The sequence below is a fragment of the Culex pipiens genome, chromosome 2 (assembly GCF_016801865.2).
Source record: "Culex pipiens pallens isolate TS chromosome 2, TS_CPP_V2, whole genome shotgun sequence".
NCBI classification, from domain to species: Eukaryota; Metazoa; Arthropoda; class Insecta; order Diptera; family Culicidae; genus Culex; species Culex pipiens.
Window position 1 is genome coordinate 77932508 of NC_068938.1, and position 20918 is coordinate 77953425.

General features: G+C 35.4%; 2 protein-coding genes across 8 annotated transcripts in view; one reads left to right on the forward strand and one right to left on the reverse strand.

The window, feature by feature from the left end:
- LOC120419182 (translation factor GUF1 homolog, mitochondrial) overlaps positions 1-20918 on the reverse strand; it is a 99000-nt gene that overhangs the window by 49621 nt on the left and 28461 nt on the right. The window lies entirely within an intron of this gene.
- LOC120419180 (vascular endothelial growth factor receptor kdr-like) overlaps positions 1-20918 on the forward strand; it is a 69784-nt gene that overhangs the window by 40245 nt on the left and 8621 nt on the right. For 3 of the 7 annotated variants that reach the window (XM_039581840.2, XM_039581846.2, XM_039581843.2), the window contains exons 3-10: positions 5286-5399; positions 6014-6177; positions 6236-6571; positions 9518-9662; positions 13876-13890; positions 16104-16261; positions 16324-16813; positions 16969-17144. In XM_039581840.2, coding sequence (XP_039437774.1) covers positions 5286-5399; positions 6014-6177; positions 6236-6571; positions 9518-9662; positions 13876-13890; positions 16104-16261; positions 16324-16813; positions 16969-17144 — 1598 coding nt within the window. Of the gene's footprint in view, positions 1-5285; positions 5400-6013; positions 6178-6235; positions 6572-6719; positions 6865-9517; positions 9663-9691; positions 10179-13875; positions 13891-16103; positions 16262-16323; positions 16814-16968; positions 17145-20918 lie in introns of those variants that run through there. The other 4 variants (XM_039581842.2, XM_039581841.2, XM_039581845.2 and 1 more) reach the window with 4 other exon arrangements.

Consider the following 20918-nt stretch of genomic DNA (forward strand, 5'->3'; position numbering starts at 1 on the left):
CTGATTGATGGCTGGTTAATAATGTACAAACAAACTGATTGTCCTAACCAAGTTAGGGCCCCGTAACATCTGCTGAGCCAAGTTGACGCGTGTCTACTCTTCACAGCGTACGGAACATGAGTTCGCCAACAACAGATCCGATTCTTGTGACTCTCTCTGTCAACATCAACATTGTGGTTTTTCGTCCGTACAAACACGAGTGTGAGAATATTAATTGCATCTCGAGTTATGAAAGGCTTCTATACACAAAACCGCAGATCGCCCCCAATTTATGGTGATGAAAACTGCATTATGCAGAAATGGTTGTCGCAGTGTGCAGTTACCATTACTTTTAGTGCGAAACAAATTAGTTTTCTGTGTGTTTCCGAGCATTAAATTGAAACATCAAAGTCTGCAAAGTTTAATTAAAAAACTACCCTCGATGCAAACGAAACACTCTGTGGGAATCCACACAAATCTATGCTTAACAGGGCTTGCGTTGAGCAACTATGGCTAAGATTACTCAGTCCTAGTTCTTCGCGGTTTTCATCCCCCAACCACGCACAGGTAATCCTATCCAAATGGCTTTTGAAAAGCATTTCATCACCACCACGTGCCACTTTATCGCGGCCGGATATGATAGTAAATCTTGGATTTCAGCAAACGCCCGAGGCTTCGTGGAAAATGTGGCGGAGGCGATATAAAATTGTTACTGCACTGCCGGCAAGGGATATCGTCGTGGTAGGACGGTCTACGTGGGCGGTCTAATGACAAGAATACTAATTTTGTGGTCTGATGATCACGTTACCGGCCCCGGATGATGAGACGTATCACGGTGACCGCAAGTGCATAATATGTGAACTAACTAGGCATAACTTTCTTCGTTTTTCATGAAATGGCATTATCGAAGAAAATATTAAATGACATTTATACATTAATACAGAGATCCAAAAACAAACGGTTGCATAAAAACGGAAACTCCAGAGTTTTTTTAAAGGACCTATAAACATATAAAACAGATAGCTTATAGGACCTTTTAAAAAACTCTAGAACTCAAAAACAAGTACTTAGAAAAACTATTTTAAATTACTTTTTTTTGAATTTAATTTTTTCTGAGTGCTTCTGTGAAGTTAACCAAGGCAGTTTGGAACCATAATTCTGTTAGAAATTTTCAACGAAATAAGCCTTTTTCAGATATTATTTTTGTGATTATCGGGCTGAAACATTTTGGATGCCTTCCGTATGCCCAAAGAAGTCATTGTTCATCATCAATCTGGCGCGATTTCGGAAAATTAAAATTTTGTGAAATTTAAATTAAGTGTTGTTCGCTTTTTAAGAAAAATGTAAGGCTTTTTCAGCTTTTCGAGAATGTTTTTTTTTCGAAAATTGACAAACGTGGAAACTAGCTTTCAAAATTAAAAAATCGAGACTTTTTTTCAAAAAAGTTACCTGAAAATGGCTTAAACCTGAAAACGGTGCAATTTATAGCAAAGTATTTTTTTTTTTCATTACAAATTTTATTATACATTAAAAATTTTAGTTAAAAATTTTGCTTTATTAAGATTTTTCAAAAATCTACATTTCGTCAGCTGTGTGCTATCTTGTGACAACGACCATTTAGTACTTTTCGAGAAAATCGATTTTTAAAGTTTGATGATAAATATTTTCAAAACTATGAATGGTAGAGTCAAACTTTTCGAAGCAATCGGTTCGTATACTATCGCTTAACAAACGCTCCAAGTTTCAACTAATTTGGTTACACCAGTTAAAAGATACAGTAAATTATGTAATCAAAAATCTGAAAAGCACGTGTCACAAGTGTGTTTCGAAAGTAAAATTGTACTACGTGTCACAAGTGTGCACAGAATTCCCATACAAACTAAAATAGGCTTAAATCAATAGTTTAACCGACTTAATCAGTATATTTTCAAAAACAAAAGATTGCATTGCCTTCAGAAAATATGTTTCAACTTAAATTTATAAAAAACAAGAAAAAAATTCCACATTTTCCAACAACATGTAGTTATGACGTGTCACAAGTGTGCACAATCATTTTGATGATAAAATGGTCTATGTCACAAGTGTGTATTGCGATATCCGGGAAACGGAAGCGAGTTCCCAAAATCGGGTTAAAGCATCTTGTAGTGTTTGTTAAGTATAGCAAAACGTCATCATTAACTCATTTTCGACCAAAATGGTCTATGTCACAAGATAGCACACAGCTGACGATTTATTAAATCAAAGATGTTTTGTGCTTTCTAGAATTTTCAGAAAAGATGGCATTTATGGCCCCAAAACATATATAAAAAAGTAATAAAAAGATTTAAATGGTGTTTTTTTTAGGAAATCAATATCTCGTGAAAAAGCGATTTTAAAAATCAATTCCACAGCAAAAAAAATACATTCCTTGTTCGGTAACTGGGCCTTTTTAACTGGATTGCTTTTGACCTGGGCGCTCAATAACTGTAATTTACTTAAAAAGCTTTATCCCAAAAAACAAAAAAACAAATCAAAGTGTCCGAGGGGGTTAATGGATGCAAAAATCAAGTGTTATATATAATACATTGTTTTATTTAAGTTATTTTAAAATTTTAAGTCACAATTCATGGAAACTTGAAAAAATAGCTATGGACAACATTTTTAATAATTTTTATTTTTGTATTATATTAAGAAAACATTGGTATTTTTCGTTCAGCCCAGTTAGCAAGCAGCATTCAATAACTGGGCTACGTTACCGAACAAGTAGGGGAGTTTGGGGTAATTTGGACACCCCTTTAAAAATCACATTTTCTTCGGATATAAAGTGAAAACGGCAATTAAAGTGATAAGGCTAGTACTAGTAATGGCCTATGAGTATGGACAAACCAAAAAAGTTGGAATAGGTTAAGTAGTTTTGGTATAATATGTAAAAGTTTCCAAAGGCTGGTTGGCACTGCCTTAAGTTCTAATATTTGAGGGTTGGGAAATAAGGTTTTGCAGGGATTTTATAGCAAAAAAGTGGACAATATTTGTTTAAGGGGGTTGCTTGGACGATGCCTGAGATATGTACGTATAAATATTGTGCATTTTATCAATTTTTATCATCAAAAATTGCAATTTTTGATAGAACATGCTATGGGGGTAATTTGGACATGGCTTGTGGGGTAATTTGGACATACCTGAAAGTCTACCTGTCAGGCAAAAAAAGTAACTTTTATGGTCGGTTGAGTTTTCAAAGTGATTTAATTAAATTTAGAGGGATTTAAAATGTCAATTTAGGGATTTAAAATGTCAAAACACTCAAAAAGGAATGTGAGGAATGAGACTTTCACAAAACCCCTATTTTTTTATTTAGATATTTTTTTTCAATATTTGAATGGATGAAAATCTGACTACTGCACATTTGGTGTTCAACTAGACTCTAATGTTGATTGTTTTTAATTAATTTCTTTGACATTTTTGATTTCTATGCTGGTTTACAATAATATTTAAATTTGAAGGACAACGGAATGTATAATTAAAATGAATGGTTTCAGGTTAATTAGTTCCAAATAAAGATTGATTAAGATAAATCTAAACGATACCTTAATCACTAAAAACTAAACTTGTGCCTAATCCAGAATCAATGTTTAAATCATTATAGAATGAATGATTAAATTGTGTAGACTACACTGAACTATTTGTTATCTTCCTATTGAATTATAGTTCTATCACAAAATCATTATATATAACATTGATGAAATATTATGAACAAAAAAATACTTAAAAATATAAAGCAATTACAAAACCAGGTTGAAGGTTAAAAAACATGCTCAACAAATCAAATTTTAAACTTATTCTTCAACATTTGTCCAAATTACCCCATGAAAGGTGTCCATATTACCCCAAAAGGTATGTCCATATTACCCCACAAGGCATGTCCAAATTACCCCACAAGGCATGTCCAAATTACCCCATAGGGGTGTTCATATTACCCCCACACAAAAATGTGGGGGTAATTTGGACACCTTTTAATTTTTGCGATAAAAATGGGGTTTTCATCAAAATTTATCGAAATAAATGACATTTTTCAGTAAAATATGGTCTCTTTTATCCTCTGGTGTCATCCACATTCCTTTAAAATATCCATACAGCTCGTGGCAGAGCTATTTCCTTAGGGTGTCCAAATTACCCCACACTCCCCTACTGTACGGTTTCTCCTGTCTCGTCAGAGGCGCTGGAGCAGAAATCCCACGTTAGAGGAAGGCCATGCCCCGGGGGGCGTAGTGCCAATAGTTTCGTTTCGTTTTCCCCTACTGTACACAATAAAAAAAAATCATTACATCTGGAAAGGGGTGTGTAATTATGCCTCTGAAAATGAGTTATTTTACCACTTTTCTGGTGTAATGTCACTTTTTCAGTCTAAATTGAGGTAAAATTACATCATAATAGAGGTAATATTCAACCTTCCAAAATGACACAATTTTTTACTGTATTTGAATTTCGGAAAGTTGAAAATTTTATTGGAGTAATAATAATATAATAGTGATTTACCAAAATAATGTGTAAAAATGTGAAATTTAAGAGAAAAAGAAGAAGATTTTACCATTTCCTAATGTAAAATTACATATTTTTGACGTAAAATCTGTCCCCATTCCCAAATGTATTACTACCATCGTTTTTTGTGTACCCACAACTTTGCCTAGACTTGGTATCGATTAAAAATTCCTTCAAAAGATACAGATTTTCCAATTTTGACAGACCATTTTTGTATGGACTGATGCCAAATTAAAATGGAAAATTATATGGGTTCTTTTTACACACAAAAAAGTTTCAACCAGAATAAAAAAATAAAAAAGACAAGTGAATGAAATTTCAGAAAATTGCTCTGCACACCTCAAATTTCCAGTTTAATTTAATTGTTGGAAAGTACCGAAAAAATCGCCGTTCAAATGAGAAATAGATATTAAAGATCTAGCAACACTGTCAAGTGTTACGAACATATATTTAAGTGGAATTTAAAGAACTTAGCAAGACGCAATGAGCTAAAAAATACTTCTATAATTACTTTTCTGAACATCGTTAAATGGATATTTCTGGCAACAATTTTTTAAGTTGATTTTCGAATACAGTGGAATCTCTGGTTGTCGATCTTCGCGATATCAATATTGCTCCAGCTGTCAATAAATTTTTCAGTCCCTTCAAATAGCTTTCTTTGATCTTTCATTCTATAATTTGATAACTCCCGTTCTCGACGATCCCTTCAATATCGACAACGAGATAGTTCACTGAATTAAAATATTTATATATTAACTCTTCCTAATTCCAATTCCAATATTTGGTTACAGCTAACGAAGCATACGACATGCTCGACGACCTGATGGACCAGAATGGGTCGCCGGAAGTTTTACAGAACCAACCTGATTTCGATCTCGATTCCGGATACCCGGGAATTAGTCCAAGTGATTTTTACACTATTTGCATGCCACTTATTTACTTTGCACAATTTGTCTCTTTTTCTACACCTAGCTTTTTGGAGCTTTTAAGATTTTAATTACAATGCACATTTTCAAAAAGTTCAAACAGCACTTTTTGTGTTAAAGGCTGTCCAATGGATTTAGTTTTCAGTTATTAATCCCTTGAGATTAATATAGCGGTATATTGATTTTGCCTTTTAAGTTGATTTGTTTCATCTGAATAATTCCAACGAATGGAATGTCATCGGAACAATACGTAATCAACAATTCATTCGATTTAAATTAATGGATTAGTCGCTTCAACAACCAGCATCCTCAAATGCGATAATTTAATTAGCACTCGACTCGATAACCCAAAGCAGATGACTCCATTTGTGCAGGAAAACACTGCAGGAGGAGACATGCTTTACCTCTGCACAATGATGTAGTTAAACTTTCGTGCTTGGCAAGCTGTGCACATCCCACGCATGCAAAAAGCAAGTAAATGCATTCCAATAGGAGTAGCACCACCAGCATGAAGAATAAATCATTTTCCCACCCGACTCCCACCCATACCGCTTCCTTTGAATATCCTTTCTGATTTTATTATTTCGTTGCAGCAAACGAAGCGAACGACATGCTCCGAGACCTGATGGTCCAGAACGGGGCACCGGAAATCCTGCAGAATCAACCGGACTTTGAGCTCGAGGTGGACTCCATGATGGAGCTGTCCTGCCAGGGTACGGAACCGGTCAAGTGGATCATCAAGCGGACTCCCGATGAGGTATGACTTCGAAAATCCTTTGAACGTGCTTGAGTTGAACGTTTCGTTAATTTCACAGGATATCGAACCTGAACCTGAAGTCCTGCAAATTGAGGAATTCAAAACTGGCGTCGCTGAGAAGCCTTTTGGTAGTCGAGTGACCATTCTCAAGGCCACGCCGGAAATCGTTGGACGGTACTACTGTCTGTACGAATCGGCAGAAGATACCGTCGATGACCTCGCAGAGTTGCCTCCGCTGTACAAGGCGGACAGCACCTACATCTTCGTCAAGGATCAACAGATGGTACCGGTGCTGAATCCAGTCGTGCACGGCGTTCAGTACGCCGATGTCATCATACCGTGCAAACCTTCCTCCAAGGATGGGATGGTCGAACTGGTCAAGGACGAACACGAGGTAACTTCAGGCGCTAACCCCAACCAACCTCGAACTCTTTCTCGTTTCAGCACTCCAAACGCTACCTCCGACCTTCTTCAACTCCAAGTCTATCACCGCACAATCTCTCTCTATCTCTATCACTCCCACCCATCTTCTTTCGCTCTAGTACAACGAAACCTGCCGGGATGCAACGTTCTACCCGACCAAGGGTTTCCTGTTGCGCAATGAAACCGCCGAGCTCAGGTGGCTCACCTTTCACTGCTCGAGCCGCGAACACGCCCAGAGTCAGCCATTTTACCTTGAACTGAAAAGTATGTGCCGCGAACCTTCACTCAACCTTCAGTGAATATCCCCCCTCGATCCTCCCTCTGTAATAAAATTTTCAAAGCAAATCCAACCTCCCGAAATCGCGCCGCCGATTTCGGGCGAACCACTTGTAGATTTTCCACCGACACGTCTCGTCGCTAACCAGAGCTAGAGAGTTGCTAACTCACGGTTCCAGCGCTGAAAATGCCCCTCGCTGCAGTTGATCCACGCGCAGTAGATAAACCCCGAACCCCCTAAATCGCAAACATTCTTTGGCCACTAACTCTGTACAAGTCGAAGTAAGCGCAGTAATTTGATATCACCTCCGGTTCTTTTGTATCTAAGCTTTAGTGTAAATACTGATATAAAGGTTCTATCTGAGATGATTTCAACGAGCGGTAAGATCAAGTGTCACTACTATAGTCGTTTTATAGTGCAGGTGTCTGCATGAAGATTCGTACAATTTGATTTAATTGAACAAAAAACAAAATTACAATATTCCAAGCCAAAAATGCAGTCATTTTAAAACAATTTGATTCAAGCTAAGCTCGCAGGAAACTTGAAAAATGTCCCTTTATTGCCCCGAAAAACTCAGAAAACGTTGAACCTGTCGATTCAACACATTAGTCCGCATGATATTAGGCTTGAAGATCGTATTACATAAATACGATCCACAAATCTTTCTTACAGTTTTTCAAACGTAATTCACATCGCATTTGAATATTTCGGTTCGCTTTCACATTTTATCATAGGTCCAAATAAGATACATCATTTCACCAGTCGTACCTTACGGACAACTGCGATTCTTAGAGATTATGGGTAATTCTCTACCAACTCACACGAAATCGGGAAAAGTTGCCCCGACCCCTCTTCGATTTGCGTGAAACTTTGTCCTAAGGGGTAACTTTTGTCCCTGATCACGAATCCGAGGTCCGTTTTTTGATATCTCGTGACGGAGGGGCGGTACGACCCCTTCCATTTTTGAACATGCGAAAAAAGAGGTGTTTTTCAACAATTTGCAGCCTGAAACGGTGATGAGATGGAAATTTGGTGTCAAAGGGACTTTTATGTAAAATTAGACGCCCGATTTGATGGCGTACTAAGAATTCCGAATAAACGTATTTTTCATCGAAAAAAACACTAAAAAAGTTTTAAAAATTCTCCCATTTTCCGTTACTCGACTGTAAAAAATTTTGGAACATGTCATTTTATGGGAAATTTAATGTACTTTTCGAATCTACATTGTCCCAGAAGGGTCATTTTTTCATTTAGAACAAAATTTTTCATTTTAAAATTTCGTGTTTTTTCTAACTTTGCAGGGTTATTTTTTAGAGTGTAACAATGTTCTACAAAGTTGTAGAGCAGACAATTACAAAAATTTTGATATATAGACATAAGGGGTTTGCTTAAAAACATCACGAGTTATCGCGATTTTACGAAAAAAAGTTTTGAAAAAGTTACTTTTTGCGTTTTTCTTTGTTTCGTCGTCCGTGTCTGTCACGGGTGACCATGAATGGCCATGATCGATGACGACCAACTTTTTCAAAACTTTTTTTCGTAAAATCGCGATAACTCGTGATGTTTATAAGCAAACCCCTTATGTCTGTATATCAAAATTTTTGTAATTGTCTGCTCTACAACTTTGTAGAACATTGTTACACTCTAAAAAATAACCCTGCAAAGTTAGAAAAAACACGAAATTTTAAAATGAAAAATTTTGTTCTAAATGAAAAAATGACCCTTCTGGGACAATGTAGATTCGAAAAGTACATTAAATTTCCCATAAAATGACATGTTCCAAAAATTTTTACAGTCAAGTAACGGAAAATGGGAGAATTTTTAAAACTTTTTTAGTGTTTTTTTCGATGAAAAAAACGTTTATTCGGAATTCTGAGTACGCCATCAAATCGGGCGTCTAATTTTACACAAAAGTCCCTTTGACACCAAATTTCTATCTCATCACCGTTTCAGGCTGCAAATTATTGAAAAACACCTCTTTTTTCACATGTTCAAAAATGGAAGGGGTCGTACCGCCCCTCCGTCACGAGATATCAAAAAACGGACCTCGGATTCGTGATCAGGGACAAAAGTTACCCCTTAGGACAAAGTTTCACGCAAATCGAAGAGGGGTCGGGGCAACTGCTGTGTGAGTTGGCGGAGAATTACCCTTATAGCAATCGTTCTTGACACTTATATCAAAAATATCCTTCATAATGTTTAATTCCTTTTAAACGCACTGTGTCAAACAGTTTCTCAATTCAGGGGTCAAACTCGACTCACCTATAAAAAATGTGTTTATTCCAAAGTTCAAAGTTGAACGAATCCTCACGCGACGCTACTACCCGCAGTCAATAACTATGGCAAAGTTCTGTAAATACAGTGTACAGCTAATGATAACCTCTATACCTACAACTCATGTGTGTACACAAAATCAACAAAGTTACACCTAAAAAGAACGTCCCATGCAGGTTTCCCTCACCGTTCTACTTCTGCCCTTCAGACGACACCTTCCACACCCTACCCCTTTATTCCCCCCTTTCGAACGTGTCGCGCCGTCTATCACATAACCTCTAATTAACTGTATAATATGCCACTGTTTACCAATTGTTACCTACCGCTTTACCAAACCTTCCCTATACCACCGTTTCGAATACACAGATGCCGGTCAACCACGGAGGCTTCTCCAACACGCGCGGCTTCACCATCCTGGTCAAGAGTCTGGAGCAGAGCGGCCTGTACAAGTGCCGCTCGCTGAACAACACCGAAAACGAGTTCCACTTTGAGCTGCACGTCAACGAAGCCTGTGAGTTGAGCACGCTGCTTGATCCGTTCGCCGCGAACGGAACCACTTCTTCTACTTCTTCTTCTAGTACTAACAACACCTTTGTCGACAACTGTCGCGTCGAATCATCGTCGCCCATGTCGACCGTTCCGGATGACGACCGTAACGGGTCCGCGTCGTCGTTGTCCGTCGAAGTCTTCAACGACACAATCGATGACGGCTGGTTTCTTGCCAAACTGACCAATATCCGTGACAGCAACGACACCACAGATCAAGACGAAGATTTTGAACTGACAACGGCGACGACCACCCTAATCACGGCACCATCCGAACGCCTCGACAAAAGCTCCGCCAACGATATCGCTACCACTACCATTAGTTCTACTAAGCTTGCTACTACTAGTTCTGGTGTCGGATCCGAAAAGCTTAACGTTTCGTCAGCTAGAGTTCCTCTTCGTCAGCGCGGTGGGACCTTGGGTGCTTCTCCAACGCAGGCCGATCCGTCGGCCTCGCCACAAGTTCGGTCTAGAACCAGCTGTAACTATCTATCTCACTTTCACCCGTACTTATTCTATACTCTATCGTTTTGCTTCCTGTTTGTGTCTGTTTTGAAATACTTTCCGTAGTAATTAGTGCAAACGTTTCATTCTTATTTTTATGAATACTCCGCTTCTTTTCGAATGATTGCCCCAATTTCAACCCCGTTCTACACACCTGTTGGTAACTGCATGCACCTTTCCAGGGTCATCCTATCTTTTGATTAAGCACTTTTGAGCAATTCTTACGAAAACGAAATTTATATCATTTTGCATCATTGATCCATTAATAAAAGTTTACAAACAACTCATCTTTTTAACACAAAATTGGTTTTGTAATTTTTCAAACTTTGCGTAATTACTCAGCAAAATGTTTGCTTTCAAATGACAATACAGTCCGTCCTCGAGTATCCGAAGTCCTCGACAAAATTTCACTTCGGGTTATCCCAACTTTTTATCAAATTTTGGGCCTCTTTCCTAAAATATTACTCCAAAAATGTTCCAAAGTGATTTGATTGTGACCCGGGCAGGTGGAAATAACAGGGAGAATACCATTTTAATAAGGGACCATCCACAAACCACGTGGACACATAAGGGGGGAGGGGGTCGGCGATTGTCCACGCTCCGTACAAAAAAGATTTTATTTGATTGGAAATTGTCCACGATAGGAAGGAGGAGGGGGGGTGAGATTTCCAAAAAAGTGTCCACGTGGTTTGTGGATGGTCCCTTAACAAAGTTTTTTATTTATGAAATTTTTAAATGAATTCTGATACCATTTCATGTTATTTCGATCATGTTTTGTTATCCATTTGTCTGGTTTTTTTTTTGGTATTGGTTTGTTATTGCAAGAAAAAAATAATAACAATGTCAGTTATTTTAATTACGATTTCTCTGTTATTATCTGAGTTATTATAACAGCTAATCTGGGTATTTCAATAACATGTTGAGATCTTGGTTTAACAGGTTTTGATCTTCTCGTGTTATTATGAGTTATTAAATCGTATCAAAACTTGTTATTCTTGAGTTATTTCCACCTGCTCGGGAATGTGCGGATTGGGATATTTTAACATTTTATTTTAAAATGAATCAGGAAACCAACAAGTCGAATTAAACTAATATAGGGACGCTGAACATTGAGACTTAAAAAGAGAGAGATTATAAAATAAACGAATCTTCAAATAATCTCCTTTTTTATTTCACTCTTTTTTTACTTAAACTAGTTTTTATATTTTTTTTGTTATTTTCAGGATTTTTAATAAATTTAAGAAAATGAAAAATGCTTTTATTGCAATAGAATTAAAAACGTCAAAGTAAAAAAAAAATATTTATCGTGATTTTATTGATATTTTGCAATTTTTTACGGCAGCATAACTGCATTGTGTGATACTTTTCGCTTGAATTTTTTTTTAAATCAGGCATCAATTTTGAAATTCATGTTTTTTTTATTTCTTTGCTCCTTCTTCCTTCGACCTCGACCAGAGCCGAGGGACGAAAACTTTAATTTAAATGAATATACCTACCTTATCATAAATTGTTAAATTTTAGCAATTTAAAAATATTTAATGAAGGAAAAGAACCTTTAAAAACATAATAATTCGAAAACGATAATCTTTGCGCCTCTTTTGTATATTTCCAAAGTCAAAAACTGAAACTCTTGTGAAATTACATGTTCTTTTCAATAAAAATATTCTCAAATATTTTAAATTAAGACAAATATTTATAAACAGTAGTAATTTTAGACATTTATTATTAAATGGCTAGACTTTAAAATTTTGAAAACGTGTTGTCAACAACAACAAATTTCAAAAATAAGGTAAATTTGTTGAAATTTAAAATTGAACCTTCAGTTGCCAAGATATCGTTTAGAAAAAGGTTTTTTAAGTACAGGTGACATTCAGAAAAAAAAAATCATAATACTGAAACTTAACAAGGTCAACAGGGCATAAACAATAAAAATATCGCAAATGTTTCAGTTTTTCAAAAAAAAAATCAGTGGTGCAAAAAAATACCTCTAAGATTTTTTTCAAAATGCAAAAACCAGTTTATATAAAAATTTACTTTAAAGTAGAAATTCGATTCGATTGTAAATTTGTTTTTGCATTTAAAAATGTAAAAAACTGCCATATTTAAGATTTTTACAAAAAAAATGATTATATTTTTTCTAAATTTATGACTCCAGTGCCAGATTTGCATCATCCTAAACTCAAGCGCAAAAGATGCCTTTTTGCAATTCCGTCGTGAAACTACTTACTTTTTCTGTCATTCCTGAACGACGAAATAGCCTACTTTTCTGTACCCAAAATAACAGAACGGAAATAGCAACACTTTTCAAAATAAATGCTGAAAAGTTCTACTTTTCAGCACTTAAATGGGTGCTGAAAAGTTGAACTTTTCAGCACTTGTTTCGAAAAGTAACACTTTTCAATTTTTTTTTGATTTAAACGATTTATTGACAAAATACACGAAAATTTGACTTAAAATTCCACTCAATAAGTGTTTTTCGTAATTGCAAAAAATGTTGTATGGAACTCGTTGCAAAACTTGATTTTTTCACCACTCGTCGTATTTATCCAACTCAGTGAACCTCGTTGGATAAATGTACGACTCGTGCTGAAAAAATCCTCTTTTTGCAACTTGTTGCATAAACTACTATTTCAATTCCCTAAAAATCTTGAAAATAACAAAAAAACAACTTTCAAGGATGAAAAGTGAATGAAAATATGGGTTGTCAATTCGTCGTTGTTGTGCTATCTTGTCACATTTTTTTTTAAATCTATAAAACTGGATAAAATCCGTGAATTGTTGTCACTTTTCATATAATAGGGGAGATAAACCCATTTTAATCACACTAAGCCGTTCGACCAATTCTCATCACTTTTGCCGTTTCCGCTATTAAATCAACATTTTCAGATGTATCAACAATGGAGAGTTGCTTGCTCACTTTTATTTGAGCTATTTATTACTTTGGAACAGTCAAAAAAAAACCCTGAAAATGGCTGTAAGTGCGACAACCGGCGTTTGACACACATACATGCCCAACTACTGTAAAAATTTGTTATTATAACTCGGGACTCCGGCAACAAAATTCAACTAAATTTCGGGAGAATGGTTAGCCAAACAAAACGGGTTTATTATTGTTTACATTGCGTGCTCTACTTTTTGATTATTCAAGGTCAAAAATTAAAACACGTTTTTCGCGGAACGTCAAAAAGATAGCACAATAACGTCAACATGAAAACAAAATGGAAAATAAAAAAAACTTTAGTAACAAGTTTTAATATTTCTAAATTAGAATTGAGTTTTTAAGTGTCTTCAATTTTATTATTTAATCCTTTCTGATAACAAACAATCTTCATCCGCAGTTAATTTCGTTTTCGTAGAACATTGCACATTTTGTTTTTAAGGATACTTCACAATTCACTGATGATTTCAAATAAAAAAATGTTTCAATGAAATATTTATGAATGTGGTGGGAAGAATCTGTATTTTCACCATTTCCACTCAGGATCGTCAACTAATACCGAACCACTGACGCGGCCAGAACTACCGCTGTCCTTCATAACAAAGTTCAATAATTAATATTTCTTATTTCTCATTTTCCCCCCTGTCACCCTCGGGTGTGTTACTCCCAACCCCATCTGCCGCTACAAAATCCGAATCAAATTCAACCTAACGCGCGCGCGCCTCCACTTTCGTAGATGATTACGACCAAGGTATGCGGTTTTTACCCTATTTGTGCAAGTTTAGCAAACTAGAAGTTCTATTAAACAAGCAAATAACACAAATGCAGCAAAAAAAAAATAATAATGGCAGCGTTGTTTTTCCGTGGCGCTAGAATACCATCTAACAATCACCGACAATTTCCTCAAACTTTTCTTCGTGTTGTTCTTGGCTGTTCATTTTCAAGTGGATTTCAACTAACCCGCCCCCGCGTGATCTTTCAGCAAAAAACACACCTATTGACGCACCAAACCGGGACTTTTCCTCTAGTCAAACTCGACTCGAAAGTAGTTGTTGAACTTAGTTTTAAATTCTTCACAACATTGGAATCGTTCCCCCTGGATTTCCTTTTCACCTTTCGGTGGGTTTCGGTGGGATCTTAGTTTGCAGCTAATTCTAACAACTAAAAACAACAATCACAATCTTTCTTCCTAGTTTCACGGTGGAGATCGGGAAGACCGTAAATTGGCGCAAGTTACCACCTGCTAACGCTACTACGCTACTACCATCTGTTCAATGTTTTTCCAATGTTTAGTTTAAAAATGGGTAAATTGAGTGTTTCTATAATCATCCATGTGTAACGTCGTTGTTGAATAACTGTTGCAAAGGTGTAAGTGACAAACATCCGAATTCATGTAATTTTATCAGGGTTTGTTCAAAGATTACGTAGCATCATTCACTCACCCTCGTAAAACATTGTCATTACAAATTCAAATTTAAGCAATCGTCAACACTCTTCACCCTTAAATAAGTAACGTAATATTTGAATGAACCTTATCTTCAGACAAACTGTTGATTTTAGAAATCATTTTCTTTCTTATTTTTCTTTTGTGATAGCCAAATATTTTTACTTTCCAAATTATTATCTTTAATACAATTAATTAATAAATTTTGTACAACAAAATGTCAGCAAGAAAAAGCAGACATACCAAATACCTAACCAGAAAAAAAAAAATTAGATACTTTTAGAGAGTTGAACCACTTTATTACAAGTGACTTTGCTTACTTCTGTACAAGCCTAGATTTTTTAAAATGGTGATTTATTTGGGCATTCAAATACGAATATTTTGTTGCTGAGATACAATCTAACATTTATAAAGATTGTTGGTTGGACGTTTAAGCAGCATGCATTTCTGAAACACAGAAAAGAAATTTGTAAATTCTTTTTAAAACAATTTAACGACAATTCTTGATTGATTTTTTGAGAAAAAATCTTTTGTAAAAAATCATGCCAAAGAAAAAATATTTTCAAAATTCTAGCATCTAATTTAATCAAAAAGTTAATCAATAGTAAACATTATCAAAACAATAAAATTTTGTTAAAATGTTAGAAATTCAACATTTACATTTACTTCTAGAATATAAACTTTAGAAAACAAAATCAGATACAGATCTAATACTTTTAGAGAAAAAATCAAGATTGCTCAAGAAAGGATCTAAATTGGCGTTAGAAAATAAAAGATTTGCTTTTTTATATATATCTGCTAAGTTGACTTATATTTGCATTCTAAATTAGCTAAAAAAGATCAATTTAACTAAAAAGTTGCTAACATTTCAGTTATGTTACCATTTTTTTAGCTATCTCAGCTAATATTTCAGTCAAGTTAAAATAATAACCAATCAACTGTTTGCCTTGAACATTCTCTTCGCGTAATTTAAAAATAAAAGAAGCAGTTCCAAAAAATAATATTATTTACATATTATATAAAACATTATTCATAAATTCATTGAAACATTTTTATAAAGCAATTCCATTATCAGACGTAGCTTCGATAATCCGAGTAGCAAAACCCATTAGAATAGCAAAGAGTATCAAAATTGAATAATAGTAACGTTCAGACTATCGAGGTCACCGTATGATGCACACTAATCACTATCCACCCACCCACTACTCACTAACTTCTTTACACGCTCGAACCACACTAACCGCCTGTATTTAGCGCGCGCCAATTACCACCACCTGGTAATCAAGCATGTCTAACCTGTGTCTGTCCTGTCCAAGTCCTAACAACTCCGTTTGGCTTCTCAACCACTCTGTGTATTTTATTATCGGTTGTAGCTGGCTCATTCTCACCCCGCGCCCCCGCCCAGTTTGGTTTAATTTGCTGATTTTTATACTACTGAAGAGTGTCTCGAGCCGAATCTAACTTTATCAATTTCCCCCACCCACTCGACCCAATTAACGCCCGTCTGCTGCCGAAAACAGCCATCACGGAGTACATCCGAAAGCCCCAGATCGAACCCCAGGACGATGCGTTTGTGAAAAAGGGTGGCACGCTGAAGCTCAACTGCACGGTCAACGTGGCCCACGACGTTCAGTTCAACATGTGGTGGCAAAAGTCGGATAAGAAGCGGATTGAAACAGTAAGGGCGAGATTGGTTTCGGGCGACTTTGGTATCGAATGTCAACGGGATTTCTATTGCAGGATTCGAGGTTCACCGTGAGTTCGGTTTCGGCGGAGCAGCATCCGGATTTGGCGCACAACAAGCTCGGTCGGATCGAGCTGACCGTTAAACGGGTTACGGTCGAGGATGCAGGGTATTACTGGTGTCAGGTTAGGGACCACAACAACCACGAGAACAATCGAGCCGTCAAAGTGTACGTCATCGATCACGGAGAAGACTTCATCAGGCTAACCGAGGACAACAACTTGAGCTTCATCAACGTTTCGATCAACAAACGGGACGTGAGGATCAGGATCAAGTACTCGGCCTATCCAACGCCGGTCTTCTACTGGACCAAGGACAACGACGATAAGCCACTGATTCACGGTGAAAAGTACGAAGTGAACGTCAGCACCAAGGACGTCACGTTGATCATCAACCGACCGGCGATCGACGACGCTGGAACGTACACTCTACACGCGCACAACGAAGGATCTCAAGCGACGTACGACATGCGGGTGTACATCAAAGGTGAGATCCGTCACAAAGCCAACGCCGCTGCGCCAACACGCTACTAACCCCCAGATAACTGCTTCACTTTGCCCGGTGTAGAGAGGAACGTTCCGCGTAAAGCTGGAACCCGACTAGCACACAAATAAAACCGTATCCGTAACCCACTTTTTCAGCTAAACCAATCCTCACTATGGACCCCGTCTACGCTCGACCCGATGAGATGGTCAAGTTTACCTGTACCTGCGTTGGCTATCCCAAGCCCGAGATGCGATTTGCGTTCTTCCCGTGCCAGGCGGAACCCTGGGTCAACTGCTCGCAGCCGCTGCTGCCGAAGACGATCACGGAATATGTAAGTTGGCGCTTTGTTGGTGTATAGATTCTCCGTTAGTGCATGCATATTTGAACTAGTGGTGTGGTTCTTGATATCTGGGTATCCAATGGAAACTGAATTACGACGGATTTGATACAGGATTCAGATATTACCTAATACAAGGCACATCTAGAATCAAGGTTGTTAATCGATAAAATTATCGTCGATAATATTATCGTCTGACTATAACGTTAATGGTTATCTTTTTCGTCGGGACGTTATTTCAATTTTAAAATGTTTCTAAAATCGATTAATTCAATCATATCATGTTAAATTTTCAATGCTTTCTCTAAGAATATTATTTTTTTGAAAATCAAGTAAGTTTCAAAGTTCAAATATGTACCGTAAAACGGGGTGACTTTGATAGGTTTGCGATTTTTCCACAAAATGAACAGTACAATTAAAATACGTACGGAATGGTTTAGAATCATACTGACCGTGGTAGAGAAGTGTTCATAGCACCTCAAAAAGAACTTTTCATAAAATTTTGAAAAGTTTAAAAAGTTAGTTTACTATAGTTAAGAAAATATTGATGGAAGTCATTATTTTAAACTTCCCAAAGTTTCATAATTTTCTCAATGAACATGATTTTGAATCGGAAAACGGAATGCATTTTCGGATTGTTTGGACAATTTTCCACTAGGAGAAGGTTTAATAAGTTTGTAAATAATAAATAATATGTGTTTTTGAAACTCAATTTCAAAAAATCTCCGGATTTATATGCATTTTCAGTAGAACAAATTTTATACAAAATGTGAAAACTTGTGATTCTTGCTTCGAATTCAGTATAAAATGAAATATAAATCGATAATTTCATAAACAAAACCAGTTTTACAAAATTTCTGACAAAATTCCGACTTTTTAACAATTTTACCTAAAATTTATATGTATTTTGCTAAAAAGCTTATAAACTTAGTTAACTAATCATAAACATAGATTTTTTTTCTTAAAAACTATATCAGCTACTTTAGTGATGGTACATTTAACGTACAAATAAAGTTTGAACATCTTAAATATGATATTTACAAGGAAAATTATTACTGTCAAAGTCACCCCGGAATTTAAACTAAGAATTTTTAACGTAACTATTTTTCTAAACACTATTGAAACAACTTTTTTTCCAAAATAGTGCATGGACTTTGTGTGGCCTACCCCAGTACATGTTTTAAAAATATAATCTTGATAAAAACCTTACCTGTTGGAAAATATTCCAAAAACAAATTAAAATCCTATCAAAGTCACCCCGGTTTACGGTACTCAAAATTGTTCACAAAATAGTGTATTTTTCTAAAATACTCAAATTTTCATGATTTTCAATATGGGTATCAATTGAAGCGAAATTTTGTATGCTTTTTACTGCCCATGATCGCATAAATGTCCCATATGCATTTTCATCACTTTTGAGTTATTGATGCAGTTTGGTTCAAAATCGTGTGCTCTTTCAAAAGAGCCTATAACATCCAGTACTTTGTTCTAGAAATCTGGAGAAAATTCAGGTTTTTTTTGTGAAAACTTAACACGTAGCCTTATGTGTGGGACAAACTTCAAATGCCTTTTACTCAGTTTGCTGTTTTTGCATATGGGACATTTATGCGAACATGGCCAGTTTACATTTATTAGTGTTTTTTTTTGTAAAATACCAAAATTTTTCAAAAATTACCGTATTTTTTCGAAAATACTAAAAAATTCATAATCATAACTTGCAATATAAGTATGAATCGAAGCGAAAGTTTGTTTGCTTTTTCACATCTATTAGAGTTTTTTTTTAAATACTAAAATTTTCACAAATTACCGTATTTTTTTCGAAAATACTCAAATGTACATAATTTGCGATATAAATATCAATCGAAGCCAAATTTGTTACGCTTTTTTCACTTTATTATAGTTTTCATTTTGGAAAATACTAAAATGTTAACAGATTGCCGTATTTTTCGAAATACACAAATTTTATAAATTTGGAATATGGGTATCGAACGAATTAACATTTTGAATGCTTTTTCAATTTATTAAAGTTTTTTTTTTGGTAAACACTAAAATTTTCACAAATTACCGTATTTTTTTTCGAAAATACTCAAATGTACATAATTTGCAATATAAATATCAATCGAAGCCAAATTTGTTACGCTTTTTTCACTTTATTATAGTTTTCATTTTGGAAAATACTAAAATGTTAACAGATTGCCGTATTTTTCGAAATACACAAATTTTAAAAATTTGGAATAAGGGTCGTTCGATTAACATTTTGAATGCTTTTTCAATTTATTAAAGTTTTTTTTTGGTAAACACTAAAATTTTCACAAATTACCGTATTTTTTTCGAAAATACTCACATTTTCAAAATATGCAATATTGGTATCAAACGAAGCTAAATTATGTTTGCTTTGAAACGTTAACAGAGTTTTTGGAAAATACTAAAAATTTTAGGACGAAGCAAAATTTGGTTTGCTTTTTCACATTAAAAGAGTTTTTTTTAATACTAAAATATTTACAAAATACCGTACTTTTATGAAAGTATTGAAAAGCAAATTACATGTTTTTAAAATTGAAGTATTTTGAAAAAACACGGTAATTTGTGAAAATTTTAGTATTTCTTAAAAAAAAAACTCTCATAAATAAATAAGCAAACGAAATTTTGCTTCTTTTGATACCCATATTGCAAACTAAGAAAATTTGAGTATTTTCGAAAAAATACGATATTTTGTGAAAATTTTAGTATTTTCAAAAAAAAAAACTTTATAAATATGAAAAAAAACAAACAAAAATTCTTCAAACATTTTTACAATTAAAACGAAGTTGACTTTATAGCTGTCGGCCACCATTGCTAGTACCAACCACTAGTGTCTTCCTTTTTATCTACAAGGACTTCACCGCCCTGGGCTCCTAAGTGTATGAAAGTATGGCACGGAGCGACGGCGCCGAATACCCATATTAACACAAAGAATTTTAGAGCGCCCGCCGCGGGATTCGAACCGGCGACCTCTGGATTGGAGTCCAGTGCGCGGTCCGATTAATCCACATGGGCGGGACAATCGGACCGCAATTTGAGTATTTTAAAAAAAATACGATAGTTTGTGAAAATTTTAATATTTTCAAAAAAAAAACTCTAATAAAGTGAAAAGCATACACAATTTCCCTTCGTTTCATACCCATTTTACAAATTATGAAAATTTGAGTACTTAAAAAAACGGTATTTTGTGAACAGTTTTTAGTAAATATTTTGCTTTGAAACTTACTAGATTTTCAAAAAAAAATATTCTTAATGAAAGCATTTAAAATTTAACATGGTATGGTTGAATTAAGTCGATTTTAGAAAGATTTTAGAAATGAGTTATCGTCCATTATCGGCAATGGATGTGATTATCGCCGATAGAATTAACGAAATAACGATAAAGATAGATTATCGTTATTGTTATCGAGCCTCGATAATGTTATCGTTAACAACCTTGACTAGAATCCGTGAACAATCCAGATCCAGGTTTGACTTAGATTCAGTTTCAACCTAGGAAAAATGCTATTTGAAGTTCGATACAATTTAGATTCAGATTCGACATAGATTCAGGTATGATTTAAGTATACTTAGATCGGAATAGGACTTAAATCCAAATATTTGATAGTATGTAGGATCCAGCCTAGGTATAATTTTAATCCAGAGTACTACTTGAGATTGACTAAATCAAGACACGAAATTTGTTCCGATATCCAGTCTCCAGGATTCACACCACCAGTTTAAAGCGTAATCTTTACGTATTATATC